The sequence below is a fragment of the Ursus arctos genome, unplaced genomic scaffold (assembly GCF_023065955.2).
Source record: "Ursus arctos isolate Adak ecotype North America unplaced genomic scaffold, UrsArc2.0 scaffold_13, whole genome shotgun sequence".
Classification (NCBI taxonomy): domain Eukaryota; kingdom Metazoa; phylum Chordata; class Mammalia; order Carnivora; family Ursidae; genus Ursus; species Ursus arctos.
This window is the reverse complement of record NW_026622797.1, coordinates 42,276,961-42,303,949: the sequence shown is the minus strand read 5'-3', so window position 1 is coordinate 42,303,949 and position 26,989 is coordinate 42,276,961. Positions and strand designations below refer to the sequence as shown.

The 26,989-nt window shown below is 37.9% G+C and overlaps 1 protein-coding gene across 3 annotated transcripts in view; it reads right to left on the bottom strand.

Moving 5' to 3' along the window:
• The window catches only part of CEP85L (centrosomal protein 85 like), a 161,300-nt gene extending 134,694 nt beyond the window's left edge, over nucleotides 1-26,606 (bottom strand). For 2 of the 3 annotated variants that reach the window (XM_026504696.4, XM_044386278.3), the window contains exons 1-2: nucleotides 26,172-26,605; nucleotides 2,178-2,339 (exon numbers count right to left, since the gene is read on the bottom strand). In XM_026504696.4, coding sequence (XP_026360481.2) covers nucleotides 2,178-2,339; nucleotides 26,172-26,244 — 235 coding nt within the window. In that variant the 5' untranslated portion in view covers nucleotides 26,245-26,605. Of the gene's footprint in view, nucleotides 1-2,177; nucleotides 2,340-26,171 lie in introns of all 3 variants that reach the window. The other variant, XM_048226184.2, reaches the window with a different exon arrangement.
• Nucleotides 26,607-26,989: the final 383 nt, after the last annotated feature.

The following is a 26,989-nucleotide window of genomic DNA, read 5'->3' as shown; positions in this document are numbered from 1 at the left end:
CCAAGCTGATATATATGGATAACACAATTCCTATAAAATTCCCAGCAAGATTTTTTTTTGTAGATATAAGCAAAATTATTAAAACTTATATAGAAAAGCAAAGGAATGAGAATAGCTAAAACAGTGTGGAAAAAGAAGAATAAAATGGGAATAATTATTTTACCCATTTTCAACACTAGGCAAAGAAACGAACTCCAATCTTAGTCTCACACTGTGCAAAAAGGATTAAGTCAACATGTCGGGGTTTTCAACATCCTGCACATTACAAGAAAGGTCTGGCCCTTATCTTTGGCTCCTAAGAGGTAACCTCTAAACCCTTGGAATATCCTAATATGACTGTCTTTGTTTACCTGGGGACCTTGGGTCACTTCATATAGTCTATGCTAATAATGGGATTTATGGTGGGAGCATTGAAACATGTGTTATCAGCTCAACTTCTCAAGAGTTAGAGACTAAGGTCATCCACACAAGGAGTCAACCATGCCAACATAACCAGCCCACAATAAAAATCCTAGACACTAAAGCTTGGGTGACTTTGCCTGGTTAGCAAAACTATGTATGTGCTGTCACAAATCACTGCTGGGAGAATTAAACACCGTCCACACAACTCCACTGGGAGAGAACAAATGGTTGGGCCCAGCATCTACTGGACCCTGCCCTTTGCTTCTTTTTCTATTGCTGATTTAACTCTGTATCCTTTAGCTGTAACAAACCATAACCATTAGTATAACAGCTTTTCTGTCAATGAGCTGAAGAGTGATCTTGGGGACACCCAAACACACTTGCTTTGTAATAAATTAACTCAAAAAATGATAAAACTTTAAGGAAAAAAAAACAAAAATATTCAAGATCTGGGACTATGCAGAGTTCTTAGACTTGACCCCAAAAGCACAATCCATATAAGGAAAAACTATACACAAAAATTATAACTAAACTTCATCAAATTTTGAAACTTTTGTTCTGCAAAAGACACTGTTAGAGGATGAAATGACAAGCTACAGAATGAAAGGCTACATTTGCAAATCACATAGAAAACAAATGATTAGTATCTAAAATATAGAAAGAACTCTCAAAGCTCAACAGTAAAAAAAAAAAAAAGGAAGTAATATGATTAAAACAGAGGCAAAAGACATGAAGAAACATTTCACTGAAGAGAACAGACAGGTGGAAAATAAACGTGTGAAGAAATGGTCAAAATTATTAATCTTTACGGAACTGAAAATTAAAAACACAATGAGGTATTACTACATTCCCACCAGAAAGGCTAGAATTAAAAAACCACCAATGCTAACAAGAATGAGGAAAAAACTGGATCACTCACAATGATCCATTTCCACTGCTGATTGAAATGAAATAATCATTCTGAAAAACAATGTGACAATTTCTTTAAAAACTAAACGTACAATTGCCATAAAACCAGCAACTGTGTTCCTGGACATTTACCACAGCAAAATGAAGACATATGCTCATACCAAAACCTGTACATGAATTGTTATAGCAGCTTTATTTCCAATATTCAAAACTGAAACAACCCAGATGTCTCTCAGTGGGAAAATGCTTAATGTGGTCTACCTAATACCACCACTGCCGAATACTACTAGCAATAAAAGAAAAGAACTACTGATATATGCAACAACTTGAATTGTCAAAGAAAAAAAGCCAATATTAAAGGGTTACATACTATATGATTCCATTTATACAACATTCTTAAAATGACGAAATTATAAAAATGGAGACTTATTTAGTGGTTTCCAAAAGTTAAGGGGGTAGGGGAAAGGTGAGCAACATGAAGTGTATACTGTGGTGATAGAAACATTCTATATTTTGACTGGATCAGTATCAATACCCTGGCTGTGATAGTGCACTGCAGTTTTGTGAGCTATTACCATGGATGGGGGTGGGAGGTACTGAATAAAGGGTGCACAGAATCAGTGTACTATTTCTTAAAATTGCCTATGAATCCATAATTGTATCAAAATAGTTAAAAAGTAAATGAGGGAAAACTAATATGATCACAGAGACAATTTCTTTTGATATAATGTTAACACTGAACATTATTAAACAGTCAAACACTACTTTATAATTTATTTTGGAACAATAGAACATATCCCTTGAATGTTCTCAATCACAATCATTCTCTGAGGGCTCATGTCTAAACACCAAGAATTTCAGCTCACCTTCCACACTGTCAGAACACGAAGTTCCAATGCCGGTGTCACCACTGTCAGAAGTTATACTATGTCTCCTGATATGATTATTTCGATGGTTAGATGTAACGGTTGTGGCCTGCCACAGTGATTCATTACCAGGTAACCATGCTGATGAAGAATAATCTGGGCCTACAAAGGAAAATATGCAAAAATTAGCACATTTATGATTTCTAGGAGTAGACAGAATAGACCTTTTTTTGACCTTAGAAAAAAATACACATAAAAGTTATTTTCTCCCCCAAATAATTAAAATAGATCAATGATATCCAAGATTCATCAATAAACTTACATATTATACACCTAAAAATTCAATGCTAATTTTACAGCTTCCTCTGCCAAAGGACTCTGATTTCTGCTTACAGGTTTTGAACTTTAAAATGAGTACTGCTGTCTTATTTAAAATGTCAAATCTATCTATCTGTCCAGAAATGTCAGCACTCTGCTCTGGAATATCTGATACACATACATCTGTGACACCACACAGAAGCATCAGTTGAGAATCGGGGACCAAGGAAAGCCTAACTGAATCATACTGCATGACAATTTAAGTGGAATATACTAATGGAAAATTTTTCCTACTGTATCCTAATCACCTAACATTTAAAATTATTTTGCATTTAATTTCTTTTATTTAGTTAGTTATCTTTTGATAAAAGATTAACACCATAGCACCTTTTTGACTCTTTCCTCAATTTTCCCTTGAGTTATATTAAATCTTTATTTTTTAGCTAATATCACTTTTCAATGTTCTCTTGGTTTTTATTTTCACTTATCTTGTCCATTTTTACTTTTTATTTGCCTTTTTCTGATTTATCCATCATTTTACTTTTCTGCTTACTTTATTCTTAAATTATTGTCTACTACAATGCCACACAAAGTATATCCAAGGACCAGTGCGTCTGTGAACCACTTATAACTAGTTTATAAAAGTTACAGTAATCTGAGGGATGCATGGGTGGCTCAGTCATCTGGGCATCTGACTTCAGCTCAGGTCATGATCTCAAGGTCCCGGGATCTGTCAGGCTCCTCGCTCAGCTGGGAGTCAGCTTTTCTCTCCCCACCCCCATGCAGTGTATGCACACACACTCTCTCAAATAAATAGAATCTTTTACAAAATTACGGTAAACTAAAAAAGCAATTTTAAATCTTTTGAATTCTGTATAAAAGCTATAGAAGCACATGTCTTTATTAATGACTAACACAGAGATTCTCGAATTGGAGCCTGAAGAGTTATTTGTGGAAGTTAATAAGTTCTACACAAGAATTTTGGGCTTTCATTCAATGACGTTCTTAAAAAATTAATAAGCATGTTACAAATGATCTGAATAACTTACCCTAAAACAGATTTATTATCAATAATTTCAACGCCCGCATTTGTGCTTTATGTTCACAAATGCAGTTGCTTCTAAGTAAAGAGCAAATAACACATGAGGCACTTATCATCATGATATGAAACAAGACATCTTCACAGAATTACAAACCGAGACACTATTGAAATTGCCATAAAAGGAGTGCCTTCTAGCCATCTTTAGAAAAAATAAAGTTTTTAGATTTAAATGTAAAGATCACAAAATAATAAACATGCCCATAAAATGGATTAAATCATTTTACCAAAATTTTAGGAATAGCCTTTCTCTGTATTTAAAATTAAAAATCAAAATTCATAAACAGATTAATAAAACTAGACTTGAAGCTATTTTCTACCAATATTAATCCCAACATTAAAGATTTAGTTTTAATAAAACATTATGCCATGTTAATACTAGTTTAAATTTCTATTTACATATAATTTATGAATTAAATTTGTTGCAGTTTTATAGATGTATAAGGTAAGTAGCCTTAAAAACCATATACATTTAAGGGTGCCTATGTGGCTTAGTCAGTTAAGCATCTGACTCTTATTTTGGCTCAGGTCATGATCTCAGAGTTGTGAGATCGAGCCCCGCATCAGGCTCCGGGCTGGGCATGGAGCCTGCTTAAGACTCTTTCTTTCCCTCTGCCTACCCCCCCTCCCCCGACAAGTTCTCTCTCTCTCTCTCTCTCTCTCTCTCTCTCTCCCCCTCTCTAAAAACAAAACAAAAACATACATTTAAATTAACTCAAAATTTTAAAATATTGGCCAAAGAGACATGTGGCCAGCTTTGATGTCCAGAACAACCACTTAAAACTTTATAGGTTCTAGGCCTCTCTCAGAATGGGACTTACCTTGCTTATTAATTCATTTGATTAATCACTCACATATTAAAGCACCAAGTGACAGTATTCTGTAACCAGGCCTGCTCTGACAGTATTCTGTAACCAGGCCTGCTCTAACTCTGATCTTTTCTATAATCTATACCAAAATGTTTTCTTCAATCAGTCCTCAGGTAATATCCCCTGTAAATGAACTCAAAATCTTGTCTAAACCATTATCAAAAAGGGTAACCAGCCCACTACTTTCTCTCCCATGTGCAAACCTATTACTTGGAGAAATATTTTTTAAGAATATCCAGCAAATAGCATAAATAGGCTAGGAATACATGTAAATGACAAAGATATGAAACAATGTCCAATCTTCCTAACAGTGAGAAAAATCAGAAGTAAGTTTTTAGATTTTTAACATTATAGTTGATCCTTGAATAAATGGGTTTGAACTGAGTGCCTCCCCTTATACACAGATTTTTTTAAGTAAACATATCAGAAACATTTTTGGAGATTTGGGACAATATGAAAAAACTTGCACATGAATCTCTAGCCTAGAGATACCAAAAAATTAAGAAAAGGTTAGGTTTGTCACAAATGCATAAAATATATGTAGATACCAGACCTATCTTATCACTATCATAAAATACATACAAATCTATTATAAAAAGTCACAATTAATCAAAACTTACACAAACATTTCACACTGTACATGGTGCCATTTGAGGTTGAGAAATGTAAATAAACACAAAGATGTAGTAATAAATCATAACCGCATAAAATTAACTATAGTACATACATACTGTGCTACTGTTTTAATTTTGTAGCCACCTCTTGTTGCTATGATCCACTTAAAAAGCCACATAATGCTAATCATCTCCAGTGCATTGTGTATCACAGTAAAAAGTGATCTTTTATGGTTCTTGCATATTTTTTATTGTGTTGTGTGCGATAACATAAACTTCCAACAACACCATGGGACCCATACAAAGTGCCACTAGTGATGCCGGAAATGCTCCCAAGAAGCAGAAAAAAGTCAGGACATTAGAAAGAAAAAGCTGACTGCCTGATATGTACTATAGTTTCAGGTCTGTACCTGTAGTTGCCTTTCATTTCTAAATAAATGAATCCAGCATAAAGATCATTGTTAAAAAAGAAAAGGAAATTTGTGAAGCCATTGCTGCAGATACACCAGCAAGAGCAAAAAACTTGAACTTTCCATGAAATACCTTTTTATCTTGTATTGAAAATACAGCTTTTATGTGGGTGCAAGACTGTGTAAGAATGGCATACCTATAGATTAGTATGATTTGAGAAAAACCAAAGTCATTACAGTACAAGACAACTTAAAGCAAAAAGGTAAAGAATATAAAGCTGAAGAATTTAATGCCAGCACAGGATAGTTCGATAATTTTAGAAAGAAGTTTGGCTGAAAAAAATGTCAAGATAAAAGGAGAAACAGCTTCTGCCAACCGAGAGGCAGCACATGAATTCCCAGACGCCATTACCAAAATCATTGATGAGAAAGGATATCTACCTGTACAGGTTTTTAAGGCAGACAAAAGTGCCTTACTCTGAAAGAAGTGGCCACAAAAGATATTTATTAGTAAAGAAGAGGAGTGAGCACCAAAATTTAATGCAGGAAGGGATGGGCTAACTGTTGTTTTGTGCAAATGCAGTCAGGTGTATGATCAGGACTGTTCTTACCTGTAAAGCTGCTAACCCCCAGCCTTGAAGGGAGAAGGTAACTAACCACCAGCAGCCAGGCTTTTGGTTGTATAACAAGGAGGCCTGAACAAGAACCCTTTTTCTAGACTGGTTCCACTGATGCTTTGTCCCTGAAATCAGGAAGTACCTTGCCAGAAAGGGACTGCTTTTTAAAGTGCTTTTGATATCAGACAAAGGCCCTGATCACCTGGAACCTTATGAGTTCAATACCAAAGAAATCAAAATGGCTTACTTGCCCCTATCACAATGTCTCTAACTCAGCCTCTGAATCAAGGGGTCATAGGAACTTTAAGATTCATTTTGCATGGTTCCCTGTGGAAAGGATTATAAACACTATGGAACAGAACAGCAATAGAGAGATCATCATGAAAGTTTGGAAGGATTATACTACTGAAGATACCATCATTGTTACAGAAAAAGCTGTGAAAGCCATCAACCCAAAAACAATAAATTCCTGCTGGAGGAAACTGTGTCAAGATGTTGTGTATGACTTCACAGGATTTACAACAGAGCCAATCAAAGGAATAATGAAACAGATTGTGAAAATAGCAAAATAGGTGGGAAACTGAGGCTTTCAAGATATGGATCTTGGAGAAATTCAAGAGCTAACAGTTACAACACCAGAGAAATTAACAGAAGATGGCTTGCTGGAGAGGACAGCTTTTGAACCAATGCCAGACAATGAAAAAGACGACACAGAAGCAGCAGTGCCAGAAAACAAATCGACATTAAACAATCTGGCAGAAGAGTTCTGATTACTCAAGACTGCTTTGACTTCTTTTACAACATGGACGATTCCATGATGCGAGCACTAAAACTAAAGCAAATGGTGGAAGAATGACTGGTACTGCACAGAAACATTTTTGAGAAATGAAAAAGCAAAGAAGTCAGACAGAAATTACAACGTATTTACATAAAGTTACACAAGTGTGCCTGCCTCTACTGCCTCCCCACCCACTTCCTCCACCTCTTCCACCTCTACCACTCCTAAGAAAGCAAGACCAAGCCCTCCTTTTTCTCCTCCTCCTCGGCCTACCAACAAGGATAAAGACCTCTATGATGATCCACTTCCACTTAAAGAATAGTAAATAATCATCATGCCATACAGTTAATAAACTTACCTGTTGTATATGTGTGTCTTTGCATGAAAATCTAATAACCGTACGGCAAGAACTATGTGAGATGTTTCTGAGCCATTATCATAATTGCCTAAGTATTCACTATGTAGAACATCCTGTGCAAAACCTGTATGGTAGTGGGCGGCCTATCTTCCCATAGGCATAAAATGAGCAATATTTAATATAAAATTAATCATGTTAGTTTTCTCAGTTTTATAAGTTTCCTGTCAAAGAATTACATTACCTTATAGTATGCCCCTCTCTCTAGTAACTGAAAATTGTGCTATCAGCCTATCATCACACATTAAAAAAATGTAACACTGTTTCCAATAATGTATTATGAATATAAGTGTAATACTATATGCCATAAAAATGCTACAGTGATTCATTCATTAATGTATAGGCTAGGATACTGAAGAGCAATCATATTATTGCTTCTTCATTATCAATACATGAATCCTTACACCTGTAAATATATATGAATTTCTTTTTCACATTATCTGTTCACTTTTGGTGTCTAGCGTTAATTACATGTATAACATCTATAGTATTGTATCATTTATGACAATACTGATACAGATACAGACAATTCATCTTGTACACAGAGGATATAAACTTATGGTGTCGACAAATACAGTACAGTATAGTATTTTCTCTTGTGATTTTCTTAACAATGTTTTTTCTCTGGCTTACTTTTTTGTAAAAATATAGTATGTAATACACATAACATATATGTGTAATCAACTGCTTATGTTATCCATAGGCTTCCCAGTCAATAGCAGGCTATTAGTAGTTAAGTTTTTGAAGAGTCAAAAGCTTTATATGGATTTGACTGCATGGGGGATTGGCACCCCTAATTCCTGCACTGTTTAAGGGTCAACTGTACTTCTTTTCTATAAAAAGATCCAATTTATATTATATGCCTAGAACGCTAAAGATAATTAACAAATGTCATGAATAAAATAACATTCTAATCTTTAATTTAGATTGAATTAATTCATTCTGAGAATGACATGTCTTGTCTCTATTCAAGTCAATCCAGAATCACAAAGCAGTTAAGAGCTAGAAGTGAAATATGCTTACCAGGAGATACAATAAGGAAAATTTTCTCACATAATAGTTATACAATTATGCTACTGAAACGGGAACTACTCAATTTCTAGAGACATGCTATGAACTTTTTAAAAATTTGAATAATCTCCATGATCTATAACAATAAAGTCTTACCTAGGTCCCATCATATTAAAGCAATTGAATGACTGTAAAATCAGTTTTCTTTAGAACAAAGACAGAAGCACTTCTGTAAGAATAGCAAAGATACCAAGACACTGTACGCTGAACTTCTCTTTGGAATACAGTATTATATTTTTTAACACCAATTTCAATTCTTTTAAATAGAATACTGAATGGCTAGGGATAACTTATTTAGAAATTATTAATTCTCACACTGGGAAATACAAGATTAGCATCAAGTGAAGAGATAACCTACTATATTTTCTTTCTAAGCTTGTTTTTCGTTGAAAGCAAAAATGCATACAGTATCAAGTCTTCCAAAATATGTTATATATCTATAACTGCACTTAGAAGAATAACAACTAATCTTACCGAATTTTTTAAATGACAACTCTAAGCCAGAGGACAAGAAAAATAACAAAGCAGATTTACTTTTACATAAAAAGCTGAATATAATACAAATCATGAATACAAATTGCAGTGTTTCTCAAAATGCAGCTTATCAGTGTATTGAGAACCAACTGTTTTACAAAAAAAAAAACCAAATAAAAGAACAAAAACAGAAAATATCAAAGCACATTTACCCTTGTATGCCAGAAGATGCACATATCTCACATTTCAACACCTCTGAAATGTTAACAAGCACTTTTGCACAAAGTTCATAACAGTTGCCCTTAACTGCCCCAATTCTACTATCAGTAGAAATCAATGTACAACTCAGTTAAAAACAAATAAATCCAGGGAACGTAACAAGAAAACCTCTTTTCCTGAACCCTTACACGTAATCAGTTTGTACAACTGTTTAGTCCATTTTGTAAATACTAACTGAATTAGATCTCTCCTCCCCATTCTCACCATCACAGACATGTCTTTTGGCTGGACTGCTGCAAGAATCTCCCGCTGAATTAACTCCACCCCAAGCCATCCTCAACCCCTACCTACCAGAGTCACCTTTTGACAACTGAATATATTTACATCACTCCCTTGTTCATATATATCTATAGGTTCCTTTCTGAATATTAAATAAAACTCAAACTACTCAAGCTTGGCAAAGTTCTTCACCAATTGACAGCCCACCTTCTAATCCCTCGCTACTCCTCCCTCGCCCCTTCCAGCTCCCCTATGAACACTACCTAATCACACATACCTAATCACTGCCTCCAAACAGACTGGGTCCTTTAATGACTCCAAGCTATTTTTCTTCTCTACCTTCTTTAAAAGTCTCAGTGCTCTCCCAATATAACATTCAAAATTCCAATAACAGCATTTTCTAAATTACATTAGCCCATTTATGTATGACTTTCTTATCCCTCACCAGATTAAGAACAGTGAGAGATAACTTTTTTTACTTTAAGTCTCTAGTACAGAGCTGCAGAATCAGGGTCTCAATAAATGTAGTCATTATTGCTAGTCATTATTGTCACTAGGTACCCAATAAATGTTTATGGTATAAAATTAAAATTCTGGAAGCCTTAATAATTAGATCTAAAAAATATTTTTCCTTTTAGAAGAAGGATTAAACAGGATTTGAGGGGGGAGGTTGCTGTTGTCTGTTTATTTTAAAATCCAGAAGATTTTTAACTATCCCTTGAGCCAGTTTGCCTTTAAGTACCAATTTAAAGATCAGTAAATATTTTCCAAAGCAACTAAAAAATAATAAATGGTTTGAGAGGATGATGGCCAAAATTCCTAATAAATATGAGAAAACAATCACCTATAGGTACAAAAAACATAAAAAGTTACAAAAAATTAAAAAGAACATTAAAACATAAAAAAGCATTCACATTATTAGTAACCACACACACACACAATCTCAACCTACACTGGAGATTATCTAGCTAAATGAAGGAAACTTAATACTGCAATATTTGTTCCTCATTGCCATCATCCAGTCCATTTCAGTACTTTTCAGTACTGTTTATCTCTAGGGTAAGTGAATCTAATTATCTTAGTTTTTTATTCTTTTATTAGAGAATTAATACTATACCTTAGTGGTAAAGAATGGACTGTGAAACAAGGTGCCTGACTCAAGCTCTATCCAGCCTCTTATTAGCAGTGAGCCCTGGATTAAGTCACTTATCTTATCTCTAGCTCAATTTCTTCACATGTAAAAAGAGGCAACAAATTAGAGTACCCATCTTATGGGGTTGTGATAATTAAATGAATATGAAGAGATTTTTTTCTATTTTTAATTCAAATTCAATTAATTAACCTATAATGTATAATTGGGTTCAGAGAGGTAAAGGTAGAGGTCAGTGATTCATCAGTCTTTTGTAATACCCAGTGCTCATTACATCACATGCCCTGCTTAACATCTATCATCCAGTTACCCATCCCCCCCACCTCCCTCCCCTCCAGCAATCCTCAGTTTGTTTCCTATGATTAAGAGTCTCTTATGGTTTGTCTCCCTCTCTGATTTTATCTTTATTTTTTTCCTCTCATCCCCTATGATCCTCTGTTGTGTCTTAGATTCCTCACGAGTGAGATCATTTAATTATCTTTCTCTGATTGACTAATTTCACTTAGCATAATACCCTCTAATTCCAACCACATCGTTCCACCACATCTTCTTTATCCATTCATCTCTGGAAGGACATCTGGGCTCTTTCCATCTGGCTACTGTGGACATTGCTATTATGAACACTGGGGTGCAGGTGCCCCTTCGGATCATTACATTTGTATCTCTGGGGTAAATACACAGTAGTGCAGTTGCTGAGTCATAGGGTAGCTCTATCTTCAACTTTTTGAGGAACCTCCATACTGTTTCCCAGAGTGGCTGCACCAGCTTGCACTCCCACCAGCAGTGTAAGAGGGTTCCCCTTTCTCTGCATCCTTGCCAACATCTGTCAGTTTCCTGACTTGTTAATTTTAGCCATTCTGACTGGTGCGAGGTGGTATCTAATTGTGGTTTTGATTTGTATTTCCCTGATGCGAGTGATGTTGAGCATTTTTTCACGGCCATTTTTATGTCTTCTTTGGAGAAATGTCTGCTCTTGTTTTCTGCCCATTTCTTGATTAGATTATTCTTTGGGTGAGTTTGATATGTTCTTTATAGATTCTGGATACTAGCCCTTTATCTGACAAGACATTTGCAAATATCTTCTCCCATTCTGTTGTCTTTTGGTTTTGTCAACGGTTTCCTTTGCTGTGCAAAAGCCTTCTATCTTGGTGAAATCCCAACAGTTCATTTTTGCCTTTCTTTCCCTTGCCTTTGGAGATGTGTCTAGCAAGAAGTTGCTGCAGCCAAAGTCACAAAGATTGCCCCCTATGTTCTCTTTTAGGATTTTGATGAATTTTTGTCTCACATTAAGTTCTTTCATCCATTTTTAGTCTATTTTTGTGTATGATGTAAGGAAGTGGTCCAATTTCATTCTTCTGCATGTGGCTGTCCAATTTTCCCAACATCATTTGTTGAAGAGACTGTCTTCCATTGGATATTCTTCCTTGCTTTGTCAAAGATTAGTTGACCATAAAGTTCAGGGTCCATTTCCGGGTACTCTATTCTGTTCAATTGATTTATGTGTCTGTTTTTGTGCCAGTACCATACTGTCTCAATGATCACAGGTTTGTAATAGAGCTTGAAGTCCAGTATTGTGATGCCACCAGCTTTGGTTTTCTTTTTCAACATTCCTTTGGCTATTCAGGTTCTTTTCTGGTTCCACACAAATTTTAGGATTGTTTGTTTCAGCTCTGTGAAAAAAGTTGATGGTATTTTGATAGCGATTGCATTGAATGTATAGATTGCTATAGGTAGCATAGACATTTTAACAGTATTTGTGCTTCCAATCCATGGACATGGAATGTTTTTCCATTTCTTTGTGTCTTCCACAATTTCTTTCATTAGTGTTCTAAAGTACTCAGAAAGTACAGATCCCTTGCCTCTTTTGTTAGCGTTATTCCTAAGTATCTTATGGTTTTGCGTGCAATTATAAATGGAATCGTCTCCTTCATTTCTCCTTCTGTCTCGTTGTTAGTGTATAGAAATGCAACTGATTTCTGTGCATTGATTTTATATCCTGCCATGCTGCTGAATTCCTGTATGAGCTCTAACAATTTTGGGGTGGAGACTTTCAGGTTTTCCACACAGAGTATCATGTCATCTGCAAAGAGTGAGAGTTTGATGACTTCTTTGCTGATTCAGATGCTTTTTTTTTTTTTTGTCTGACTGCTGAGGCTAGAACTTCTAGTATTATGTTGAACAGCAGTGGCGATAGAGGACATCCCTGCCGTGCTCCTGACCTTAGGGGAAAAGCTCTCAGTTTTTCCCCATTAAGAGTGATATTTGCTGTGGGCTTTTCGTATATAGCTTTTATGAAAATGAGGTATGTTCCCTCTATCCCTACACTGTGAAGAGTTTTAATGAAGGATGCTGTACTTTATCAAATGGTCTGCATCTATTGAGAGGATCATGTGGTTCTTTTTTTTTTAAAGATTTTATTTATTTATTTGACTGAGATAGAGACAGCCAGCGAGAGAGGGAACACAAGCAGGGGGAGTGGGAGAGGAAGAAGCAAGCTCATAGCGGAGGAGCCTGATGTGGGGCTCGATCCCATAACGCTGGGATCATGCCCTGAGCCGAAGGCAGACGCTCAACCGCTGTGCCACCCAGGCGTCCGGAGAATCATGTGGTTCTTATCCTTTCTTTTACTTATGCAGTGTATCACACTGATTGATTTGCAGATGTTGAATCACCCTTGTAATCCAGGAATCAATCCCACTTGGTCGTGGTAAATAATCCTTTTAATGTACTGTTGGATAGTGTCTTCGTGAGAATTTTGACACCCATGTTCATCAGGGAATTCTGGAATTCTCTTTTTTGGTGGGGTCTTTGTCTGGTTTTGGGATCAAGATAATGAGATAATGCTGGCCTCATAGAAAGAATTTGGAAGTTTTCCTTACATTTCTATTTTTTAAAACAGCTTCAGAAGAATAGGTACTAATTCTTCCTTAAATGTTTGGTAGAATTCGCCTGGGAAGCCATCTGGCCCTGGGCCGTTGTTTTTTGGGAGATTTTTTATTACTGCTTCAATTTCCTTGCTGGTTACAGGTTTGTTCAGGTTTTCTATTTCTTCCTGGTTCATTTTTGGTAGTTTATACATCTCTAGAAATGCATCCATTTCTTCCAGACTGTCTAATTTGTTGGCATATAGTTGCTCATAATATGTTCTTATAATTGTTTGTATTTCTTTAGTGTTGGTTGTGATCTCTCCTCTTTCATTCATGATTTTATTTATTTGGGTCCTTTCTCTTTTCTTTTTGATAAGTCTGGCCAGGGGTTTATCAATCTTATTAATTCTTCCAAAGAACCAGCTCCTAGTTTCGTTGATCTGTTCTGTTCTTGTGGTTTCTATTTCATTGATTTCTGCTCTCATCTTTATTATTTCTCTTCTCCTGCTGGGTTTAGGCTTTATTTGCTGTTCTTTCTCCAGCTCCTTAAGGTGTAGGGTTAGGTTGTGTATTTGAGACCTTTCTTGCTTCTTGAGAAGGGCTTGTATTGCTATTTACTTTCCTCTTAGGACTGCCTTTGCTGCATCCCAAAGCTTTTGAGCAGTTGTGTTTTCATTTTCATTTGTTTCCATGAATTTTTTAAATTCTCTTTAATTTCCCGGTTGACGCATTCACTCTCTAGTAGGATGCTCTTTAGCGTCCATGTAATTGAGTTCTTTCCAACTTTCCTCTTGTGATTGAGTTCGAATTTCAAAGCAGTGTGGTTCAAAAATATGCAGGGAATGATCCCAATCTTTTGGTACCGGTTCAGACCTGATTTGTGACCTAGTATGTGATCTATTCTGGAGAACGTTCCATGCGCACTCGAGAAGAATGTGTGTTCTGCCGCTTTAGGATGCAGTGTTCTGAATATATCTGTGAAGTCCATCTGGTCCAGTGTATCATTCAAAGCTCTTGTTTCCTCGTTGCTTAGATGGTCTTAGATGACCTGTTTGTTGCAGTGAGGAGAGTGTTAAAGCCCCTAGTATTACTGTATTATTATCAATGTGTTTCTTTAGTTTTGTTATTAATTGGTTTATATAATTTGCTGCTCCCATGTTAGGGGCATAAATATTTACAACTGTTAGATCGTCTTGTTGAATAGACCCTGTAATTATGATATAGTATCCTTACTCATCTTTTATTACAGTCTTTGGTTTTAAAATCTAATTTGTATGATACAAGGATTGCCACCCCAGCTTTCTTTTGATGTCCATTAGCAGGATATATGGTTTTCCACCCCCTCACTTTAAATCTGGAGGTGTCTTTGGGTCTAAAATGAGTCTCCTGCAGACAAGCATATCAATGGGTCTTGCTTTTTTATCCAATCTGATACCCTGTGTCTTTTGATTGGGGGCATTTAGCCCATTTACGTTCAGAGTAACTACTGAAAGATAGGAATTTAGTGCCATTGTATTACCTGTAAAGTCACCGTTTCTGTAGATAGTCTCTGTTCCTTTCTGGTCTATTTACTTTTGGGCTCTCTGTGTTTAAAGGATCCCTTTAATACTTCTTGTAGGGCTGGTTTGGTGATGACAAATTCTTTTAATTTCTGTTTGTCATGGAAACTTTTTATCACTCCTTCTATTTTGAATGACATCCTAGCTGAATAAAGTATTCTTGGCTGCATATTTTCTCATTTAGTACCCTGAATATATCATGCCAGTCCTTTCTGGCCTGCCAGGTCTCTGTGGATAGGTCTGCTGCCAGTCCAATGTTTCCACCCTTGCAGGTTATGGACCTCTTGTCCCAAGCTGCTTTCAGGATTTTCTCTTTGTCTTGGAGATTTGCAAGTTTCACTATTATATGTTGGGGTACTGACTTGTTTTTATGGATTTTGAGGAGGGTTCTCTGTGCTTCCTGGACTTGGATGCCTGTTTCCTTCCCCAGATTAGGGAAGTTCTCCACCATAATTTGTTCCAATATGCCTTCTGCCCCCCTCTCTCTTTCCTCTTCTTCTGGGATCCCAATTATTCTAATACTGTTTCACTTCATGGTATCACTTATTTCTCAAATTCTCCTCTCATGATCTAGTAGTTGTTTATCTCTCGTTTTCTCAGCTCCTTGATTCTCCATCATTTTTTCTTCTATTATCACTAATTCTTTCTTCTGCCTCATTTATCCTAGTAGTTAGAGCCTCCATTTTTTATTGCATCTCATTAACAACCTTTTTTATTTCAACTTGATTCGACTTTAGCTCTTATTTCTCCAGAAAGGGATCCTCTAGTGTCTTCTATGCTTTTTTCAAGCCCAGCTAGTATCTTTATAATTGTTATTCAGAACTCTAGTTCTGACACCTTACTTATATCCATATTGATTAGGTCCCTGGCAGTCGGTACTGCCTCTTGTTCTCTTTTTTGAGGTGAGTTTTTCCATCTTGTCACTCTGTCCAGAGAAGAATGGATGAACAAGAGAACAAAATACTAAAATGGCAACAATGACCCTGGAGAAATATACACTAAAGAAATCAGATAAGACCTGAAACTGAAAAAAAAAATTAAAACAAGGTGGACAGAACAGACCAATACACTGGATCCTGCGTGTATTTTGGTCTGTTTGTTAGAAAACTAGATCCCAAATTTGTAAAGAAAGAAAAACATATGTAAAAAATAACGTACAATGAAAGGACAGAATGTAACTGTAAAAACCAAAATTAAAAGACAAAAAAAAAAGAGGAAAAAAAGAAGGAATATAAACAGACAGGTGAACAGAACAGAGCAATACACTATATCCTGAGTATATTTTGGTCAGTTTGTTACAAGAAACTACATCTTAAAATTGTAAAGAAAGAAAAACTTATATATATATTGTATACACACACACACGTATATATATATAAATAAAATTAAATACATTGAAAGAATGCAACTGTAAAGATGAAAATTTTTAAAAAGACTTTAACAGAAAAAAAAATAAGAAGAAAAAGAGAGAGAGAGAATATGATCAGACAGGTGAAGAGAATAGAGCCATACACTAGATTCTGGGTATATTTGGGTCTGTTAGAAGAAACTGTACCCCAAAATTGTAAAGAAAGAAAAACTTATATATATACAAAAATAAAATTAAATACAATGAAAGGATAGAATGTAACTGTAAAAATGAAAATTAAAAGATTTTTTAAAAAGTTGATAAAATAAGAAATTAGTTGAAAAAGGAAAGAGAAAAAAATTAAAAGACTAAAGAATAGTGGGGGGAAAAACATGAATTCTATATGCTGTATGCCCCTAACGCTGGAGTTCTGCAGTTTTCAATGATTGGTAAAGTTGGTTTTGCCCGGATATTCTTGCTGATCTTCTGGGGGAGGGACCTGTTGCACGGATTCTCAGGTGTCTTTGACCTGGGCAGAATGGCACTGCCCTTGCCAGGGGGCCAGGCTTAGTGATGTGCTCTGGATTGCTCTAGGTGGCTTTTGTTCCCTGAAGGCTTTCCGTACTGCAGAAAAATGAAATGAGACCGCACTGTCCCACCTAGGATTCTGCCCTGTTTAACCACCTGAGACCTTTCAAGCAGGGATGTCCCTCACTGGAGCAGACATCTAAAAGTTCTGATTTTTGCATTCCACTGCTATATCACTTTCCAGTAGTCAGCTTACAGAGGCTCCCTCCCCCTGCGGTCTATCTTCCCATATATCAGCTTGGATTCACTTCTCCACACCTCCCACCTTGCAGAAAGTGGTCACTTTTCTATTTGTAGAGTTGCAGCTATTCTTTTCTTAGATCTCTGGTTGAGTTCACAGGTGTTCAGAATGATTTGAGAGCTATCTAGCCGAATTCTGGGACCAGATGAAACTAAGGTCTCCTACTCCTCTGCCATCTTGGTGAAAAATCAGAAAGAGATATATTTCTAAAAGTGCCAGGCACAAAGGGGCGCCTGGGTGGTGCAGTCGGTTAAGTGTCCCCAGCTCTTGGTTTCGGCTCAGGTCCTGTGCATCAGGCTTTCTGCTCAACACAGAGTCTCCTTGACATTCTCTCTCCCTCTCCCTCTCCCTCTGCCCCTCCCACTCATGCTCGTTCTCTCTCTCAAATAAGTAAATCTTTAATAAATAAAAATTTTAAAAAGTGCCAGGCATAAAAACAAATACAAAAATCAATGGAAAAGAATAAAGGGCCCAGAAATAAACCCATGCATATATGGTATATTAATTTAATACAAAGGAGCCAAGAATATACAATGGGAAAAGGATAGTCTCTTCTATAAATGGTGTTTGGAAAACTGGGCAGCCACATGCAAAAGAATGAAACTGGACCCCTATCTTATACCATACAGAAAAATCAACTCAAAATGAGTAAAAAACTTGCACATAAGGCCTGAAACCATAAAACTCCCATAAGAAAACATAGAGCATAAGCTCCTTGACATTGGTCTTGGCAATTAATTTTTTGGATTTGCCACCAAAAGCAAAGGCAACAAAAGCAAAAATAAACAAGCAGGACTACATCAAACTAAAAAGCTTCTGCACAGCAAAGGAAACCATCAACAAAATGAAAAGGCAAGCTATGGAATGTGAAAAAGTATTTCCGAATCATATATCTGCAAGTTTTTTTTTTTTAAGTAGGCTCCACACCCATAGTAGAGCCCAACATGGGACTTGAACTCAAGACCCTGAGATGGAGACCTGAGCTGAGATCAAAGTCGAACACCTAACCGACTGAGCCATCCAGATGCCCCTGTGGTAAGGATTTAATATCCAAAATATATAAGAAACTCATACAACTGAACTGCAAAAAATAAATAAATAGATCAGATTTTAAAATGGGCAGAGGACCTGAATGGGTATTTTTTCCAAAAAAAGACATACAAATGGTACTTGACATCACTCACTAATCATCAGAAAAATGAAAATCAAAACCACAGTGATACCACTTCACACCAGTTAGAATGGCCATTATCAAAGAGCCAAGAAATAACAAATATTGGCAAGGATGTGGAGAAAGGGGAACTGCTGGTGGGAATGTAAACTAAAACTGAATTTTATGTAATCAAAAACTAGTAGTCTTTGCTTTCTAAACATAAAAAAATAGGGAAGTTCATTCATCAACTACTTTAAATAATTTTAGACACATTACCACAAAAGGTATAAGACTATATTCTTCAGATGTGATTCTGTATTTCCTTACTTACAATTCTACCATAACAAGGAAGAACTTTCATTGGTTCAGGTTGAGGTTAAGATTACCTCAATCAAGAACAACAATCAGATAAATAAGTGGTTTGCCTTTCACAGAAAAAGTATGAATTCAAACCAATAAATATTTGCCAAGTACTCATTATATAAAACAGGAATTCAAGAGGGTTAAGGCAGCAAACAACAAAGACAAGTCTATCTCCTCCTGTGAAAAAATGACAGGCCTCTTGATTTCAATGTATAAAAAGGTGAAAAGTCCTATCTTCTGGTTACTTGAAATGCTACTTTCAAAAAAAGTACATTGGTAGCCATTTGGAATGAGGACCACATTTAATTTAATCTCTCATAAACCTCTGTTCCGTTTATAAACTAGTAAAAATGAGAGGTTTTTAATAAAACCACTACGAATGTGGAGAAAGTACACCAAGTGGTATTCCAGAGGTTTCCCTTTGTCTTTGAATAGAACTATTTCATAGTATCACTAGAAAAAATATTCTACATGGTTGCAAAGTATTCCAAAACTTAGAAGAATCAACAGCACCTAGGAGAAAATAAAAATCCAAACCAAAATAAGTTTTCCTAAATAAAGAAGTAGGTAGGCCTAAGAAACGCTACTTTTATTTATGAAGCCATTAACCTCCAAAGGAAGCTGAGTATGCTAATTATTTCTCAATTAGCCTTTTGTTTACTCATACTTAGGAACCTAAGTGCTTCACATATCTAAATGCCAAAACTAAAACAAAACTTTAGTTCTAGGGGTGCCTAGGTGGCTCAGCCATTAAACATCCGACTCTTGATCTCAGCTCAGGTCTTGATCACAGGGTTGTGAGTTCAAGCCCTACACTGGGCTCCATACTGGGCATGGAGCCTACTTAAAAACAAAAACAAAAACAAAACTTTAGTTCGAAAACATTTCAAAATAAAGTTTTGAGAAAATTAACAAATATCTCCCCAAATTAAAGAACTTAATTTCTAGTCAAACTTTTCAGTACTTTATTCCTCAAATGAGATGGAATGCTCAGTACTACTGAGAAAGCTTCAAATAAGCTTTTTTAACATCATGGCAAGGCAATATATATTTCTTATGGCCAATAAACACACAATGTCTGCCCGTACAAGAGCAATGTAACCACCTTGCAGAAAATTTTGAATTTTACATGAAATGTAGTCCAAATCTTTCATCCCATTTTCTTCCAGAAGAATAACTAAAAACTATAGTTCATCTCTAACTCTGAATTTTACTACTGAAAAATAGCATCAGTAAAGGATTCATATTTATTTACTAGACACCTACCATACAGAAAAGGCATAAAACAAAGCTCCTGATCTTAAACTCATTCTTTAAAGTAATTTATAATCTTATAAAAGACTTGAATTAATTTAGCACTATGTAATGAAGTCTTAAAACCACTTATCACACAAGAAAATTAAAATAGAGGCAGAGTCACTATTTTGAGGCAGATTCTCAGGCCAAAGCATAAAATAAAACTAATTACCAAAGTCTAGGTTCCCTGACTGAGAAAATCTATTCTGATGGGAAGACCACTTACACCACTTCAGATGCCCTGGGCAAAGTCAAGGCTCAACCACTGCTCAATGTAAGCCATCCCAGGAGACACTTCCCCTAGTTTTAAAACTCAGCATCCCAAGCAAACCTAGTTGGTCACCCTAGCTCGAGAAGTAGTAAGGAGAAAGCAATTCAAACTTTTATTTAGGACTTACGTATTGATCTCTATGCAATAAAGAGTTGAGTGGATTAGAGAATCTCTAATCCCCTCCAGTTTTAAACTTAATTTTAAGAGTCTCCCACTGAAACTGGCCAGTAACATTGATCCATTCTCTTCTGACTCATTTTACATGGCGTCTTAGAACCATAAGACTTTAGTGATCACTCGCCTTCCTTCAGCCTCCTCTCTTCTAGAACATCACACTCTTGTTCTACTCCAAACTCACTGGCTGGTCCCTCTGTTTCTTTGGATGGTTCCTCTTCCTCTACCTGACGGAAAACATTAAATGTCCCAGAGCTTGATCCTCTGCTGTCTTCTCTATACTCTCTCCATGTGACCACCTTTAAACACCATTTATATTCAGATATCTCTCACAATTCATACCTCCACCTCTCCCACCTCCGCACTGAGCTCTGGACTCAATATCAAACCTGAACTTCTCAAAAGCATCTCAAACTTCACTTCAAACAGAACTTGATTCTACTTGCCTTCCTCACTCTTCCCTGCCTCAGGAAATGTCAATACCATCCACTTTAATTACTGAAGCCAAAACTAAGACATCTTTGATTCCTCTTTCCCTCCTTTTCCATCTCCAAACCATCAGTAAATCCTGTCAGCTTTCTCAAGTATATTCCAAACCTGTTCTCTTCTCTGAATCCAATCTTACCACTATGATCAAAGCCGTCATCTGTCACCTAATTACTACAGTAACCTATTAACTGGCTTCCCTACTGCTCTTCTTTCCCACACCCCTCCACAATTTCTTTCCCTCACAAAACAGCCAGCAGTGATCCATAAACACCAACAGTACAGAATGTCTACTTTGTTTTCCCAAAACATAGAATAGTGTCAGCCTCATAGGAGACACTCCCCAGTGAATGAATGAACAGTCATCTCTCCTCCCCTTTCATAGCTAGCTTCCCCCCACATAGAATAGAATCCAAACTTCTTATAATGCCCTACATTCTCAGGCCTCCTTCACCTCACCTCTCTGCTCTCTATGTTCCAGATTCGCTGGCTCTTGATATTCTTCAAACTCCTCATTCTTACCATAGAGCTGTTTCTGTACTCTCCACCTGACCACCGCTCCCCTCATGCCTGGTTCCTTCTCATCATTCTGGCCTCAGCTCAATATTACCTCCTCAGAAAGGCCTTCCCTGACCAGCCTATCCAAAGTAGCTCTCACCCAGTTTGGCCATCTCACCCAGTTTCCTTTTTTTCACAGTACTTACAGGTGAATTCTCTTGTTGTTAGTTTACTTACAGACAGTTTGCTCCTCACTAGAATATAAGCTCCCTTGAGCTGAGACCTTATCTTTCTTGTTCAGTGATGTATCCCTAGAGACTAGTACAATGCCTACTACATAATATTTACTGAAAGAATGACTCACAAACACTTACCAAGTACTTATTATGTGCCAACTGCTATGCTAGGTAATAACAATGGATTTTTTTAATTAAAAATAGAATGTGGAAGTAAAATATTAGTATGAGGAGAAACTTTTATGTTCATTTTATGTTGACCATTCCCACCCTTAAAATGGAAGATCTTATATGACAAACTCTACTTTTCAAAATATTATTTTGACAGTGTAAAATGTGAATACCCTTAAAGTAGTACTAATAATTAGTATCTCATTGCAGCTTTGGAAGTTATCTAAATGATGACATGTTCATTTTTTAATGCACACTTTACAGATTAGTTCCCACTAATTAAGCCATCCCTCGGTAAAATACTATCTAGGACTCTTCATGTCTTCAGAATATGCATACAAACATTTCATACAATCAGAAAAATCATGACTCTGTAAAACCTTTCTGTTATCAACATACAGAAATATTCACAACATGACAATAGTGGTTGTCAACTCACCATTTATTGCCTGGCCTCAGATTAATTAACCAGCTTCACTCAAGCCAAGAAGTGATCAAATTCCAATTACTAATCAAGTTCATTTCACAAAGTCATCACTTAAGTTGAGATTCACCCCTCACCTCCCAATGCCTATTATAATAGAACATGTCCAACTGAGTTTAGGTGAAAGTTATGTTTCATTGTTACCACAGTACTTTTAGATCCATCTAATTCAGAACCACAGCAGAAAACCTTAGTATCTGATGTAATCATACCAGTTACCACCACTGTCATTATGACATCACTAAACACCTTATGGCAAAGCATCAACTAGGAAGAGGTAGATTTCAAGCTCAAGGCACTAAACAAATGACATTTCCTCAGACCTTATGTTTTCTATAACATCATATTTTAGCACACTTTAAAACTATCATACCTACCCCAAAATGTTGTAAGAGTTGAATATATTAATATTTTTAAAATATCATTTATAAAATGAATCAAATTCAGTATAACTAGGTATAAGTACTCAAAATATTACTATATCATACTAGATTTTTAAAACCTAAGGCCAACAGAGGCACCTGGGTGGCCTAGTCGGTTGAGTGTCCCAACTCTTGATTGCCGCTCAGGTCATGATCTCAGGGATGTGAGATTGAGCCCCAGTGCGCTGGGCATGAAGCCTGCTTAAGATTCCCTCTCTTCTTCTCCCTCTGCCCCTCCCTCTCTAAAAAACAAAACAAAATAAAACAAAAACCTAAGGGAAATATACCCAACCTTCAACCAACTTTGAAACTATTATACATTTTGAATAGTAGGGTATTCTCAAATGCACTCAACTGAAAACATAAAAGACATACCACTTGTTCTATTTAAAATTAGCTTTCTAATCATACTTGCCAGTAGAAAAAGAAGAAGGGAGGGGTTTTTGTTTTTTCTTTGTATGGAAATATAAGAACAGATTCATCTTATTTACATTTTTAAACAGTTACTCTCTAAAGCTGAAAAACTAGAGGTACCAAAACAAAATTAAATCCTAAAACAAAGGTAAAAAGTTCAGGATTTTCCATCTCACACTTGTTATTACTATTTGTTTTTACTGCCATTACTTAAAAAATAAAAAAGTTCCCTTCAGTATTTTCAGCTGGTTCTATATTACCTTTCATTTTCTGTTCAGTCTAGTTACATATTTGTATAAACAAATCAGTTTTAGGATACTTAGAATTAACCCACATATTGAAATAAGCTCATTTCAATACCAGAAATTATTTACTTATCCCTGGTCTTTGCATTTGGTCCTGACAGGACCAAAATGATTGCTGACAAATTCAATCAGAAAACAGCCCTTTGTTTTCAGAAAAGCTCTAAAATCACTCAATTTAGTCTAAAGATATAATGGGCATTATTTCAAAAATATAAATCTTCTTCAAATTCTCAGGAAAATAAATCCTGCATAAATCAACTCAGAGGTCGTTATCTTGAACTTTACCATCTGCTCATTTGTAAAAGAAACTACACTTAAGTTTCTCATCTATGGTATAACTTTATAAAACTAACCAAAAATAATTTTAAATACTTATTTGCTCATGGGGCACCTGGGTGGCTCAGTAGGTTAAGTGTCTGCTTCCGCTTGGATTACAGTCCTGGGGTCCTGGGATCAGCCCTGCATTGGGCTCCCTGCTCAGTGGAGACCCCGCTTCTCCCTCTCCTCCCGCTTGTGCTCTCTTACTATTTCTGTCTCTCTCGCTCTCAAATAAATAAATAAAATCTTTAAAAAATACTTATTTGCTCAAGAAAAGAATAAAGAAGCATAACAAAAATTACATTATTACTGTAAAAGTAATGCACTCTCAGCATATAGCTGAAAAAAAATTTTATTGGAAAGGCGTGTCCTGACTTACCAATGGTTTATCACTGTCAAAAAAAAAAACTGAGATAAAATACATGCTTTGTAAAGCTATCCTGTCCAAATTCCTTCAACTTCAGTACTGTTTATAAAGTATCTCCTTTCACTATGTTCTTTGCTACATAGAGGCTAGAGGCTGCAATACAACCTCAAAGTCCTTCCTTCAGTTACTTAACTCCTAAGCACTGTTTTCTTGCTCATGGTAAAAAATGGAAAAAATGGATACAATGCTTGGGTGATATTATACCTCCAAACACATTATTACAAATCTATTTAAGAAGATTAGGTTACAAAGATATTACAGATGGCTTTTGACATGTACAGATAAATTGAAACCACTCTATCCAACCAACCCCTAGGGATAATGAAGTGTCTTCTCACTTACTGAAGTTACTTTGATTGCAGGATTTCCAAATACTCAGTAAGCATCAGAAACCTCTTAACTGCAGTCTCCCCTTCTTAGGACAAGTAGTATACATCTTACAGAAAATAATTCCTACTCACATTTTTTTACTAAATTCATACCTACATTAAATTCCATTATTTCTAAAAGGGTTGCAGGACCAAATTTAAGAGAATGATTTTAAATCTAACTCTGGAATTTAAAATTTATATATGTCTCCATCTAAGAGTACAGTGTGATGACTACAGTTAATACTGTACTGCATGCTTGAAATTTGCTAAGAGGGTAGATCTTAGGTGTTCTTACCACTCACAAAAATACGGTAACTCTTATGAGGTAATGGATATATTAACTAGCTCGACTGTGGAGATCATTTCATGATGCATATATACATCAAAATATCAAGTTGTACACCTTAAATATACATACAATTTCTACTTGTCAATTACATCCCCCAATAACTGGTAAAATTATAGTAAAAAAAATCACAAATTTCTAGACTATCACAAAATTGCATTATTTGAAATTTTAATAGCAACTGTGCCTGATATATTTCAAACAGCAGAAAATACTATCAGAAAAAAATTCACACTTCCAAATACTGCTTCTACTTTTTTTGTTTTGCAAATAGCTTTGAATGTACACAAAAATGTCAGTTACAAGTGGAACTCAAACATTTTGTGGAACAAGGTTACTCAGGAGTTCTAGAAACACCTAAAATTGTAGAAAAATTTCGCGTCTGTACTTATGGCAAATTTTTCTGGATAAAAGCTCTATATAACTTTCAGCTTCTCAAAAGGGTTCAAGATCCAGTTAAAGTGACTGGAGGAATCGACAGTGTCAAATAACTTGTCACAGGCAACCCAAGCCTTATTTTTTTTATCCCGAATTGGGGGGGGGGGGATTTATCCTAATTCGGTGGCTCCCACACAACTTCTAAGCAGATGAAGGCATGAAATGGCTGTCCGATACAGACGGCTCCCTTCACACACACAACGCGGCAATCTCCAAATTTTCCTTGAAGGAACCAGGGAAAAGCAAACGCATTAACACCCCCACTGCTCAAAGATCGATTGGCTTATGCAGGACGTGTCCTCCCCTTACGCCAGAGAGAGCTGCGGGGAGGTGACCAGGTTTCACTGAGGGGCTGAAGTCCCCTCCGGGATCACTCACGGAGGAGACCACATCACCAGCAACCTCTTCCCGCCCCAAAACGCCCCAAGGGGCAGCTGCGGGCGTGGGCGCAGCAGACCCCGGCCCTCCCAGGCGTGCCCCGAGCCGCCGCCGCAGCACGGTCGCAGCGACCTTCTCGCTCAGGTCCCCCGTAAGCCCCGTTATCCACGTTGGCCACACACCCCACGAGGGAAAGGGAAGAGGTCGGACAACAAAGCGCAACCGGAGGAGGCCCAGGCCAGCTTTAAGTTGGGGCGCGGGGGCTGCGGCCCGAGGAGGAGCTGGCTGGACGCCGAGCCGCGCGGTGCGGGGCGGACGGGGCCGCGGATGCGGCCCGCCAGATGTCAGCCCGCGGGGCCGGGGTGTCGGCAGCCGGGAGGAAACCGGGAGGGCGTGCGCGCGGCGGCGTCGGGGAGGCGGCCCGGGGGAAGCCAGGCCTAAGAAGGGAGGGGAGCAGCGGCGGGGTCCCGAGGAGCCTTGGTCGGCCGCGACCCTCACGCCAGCTGGGGGACTGTCCCGTTACTTACCCGCCGGGAGACTGCGGGCTCCGCCGGGGCTGTCCCGGCCGCCAGCCTCCGGGGCCAGGAAGCGCCCCCACATAGCGGGCGGGAGGGCCGGGGGCGCACGACTCCCCTCGTCCGTCCTCCCCCGCCTTCGCCTCCTGCTCCTTCGGCGGCGGAAACTTGTGTGGAGCCTGGGGCCGCGGCGGCAAGAGCGGGAGGGCGGGCAGGCGGTCTGGTTAACGGCTGCTCAGCGACGGGCGGGGAGCGCAGGGGCCAGATTCGCCGCGGCGCCGGCGGCGGCGACTGCCATGGCCGAGTCCACTGGGCTGAGGCCGGGCCCGGGAAGCGACGGCTCCGCGGTGACGGCGACTGGGTCCCCGGGTGAGCCCAGGCAAGGCTCAGAGCCTCCAGGCGAAGTTGCAGCTGCGGCTTCTCTCCGCCCCCTCCGCCGGCAGAGCAGGAGCCCGAGTCTGGGCCGGGTGGGGGCGGGGCCTGACGGAGGCGTGGCCTCGGGCGCTTACATAATGCGTGCGCGGCGCGGGGCGGGAACTGCGGACCTGTCCCGCAGGGTACCCTGACGCCGCTTTGCTCAGCCAGCGACTGATGGGTCGCCTCCACGCGCCAGCTGCATCCCTCCCTCCCCATCCCCGCGCTCGGCCGACTGAGAAGAGAAGATGAAAAGAACGTGGCCCCGGGGCTGTATCTTTCGGTACCGCCCTCCCTTGGGTAATCCCTCAGTCCCTCCGGGGCTCCTCTCTGAAAGAGACGTAGAAGACCTGTACCCGCAGCATGACTGCTGGAGATACAAGGCTAGCCCGGGAGGGATTGAGAGACCCCCAGAT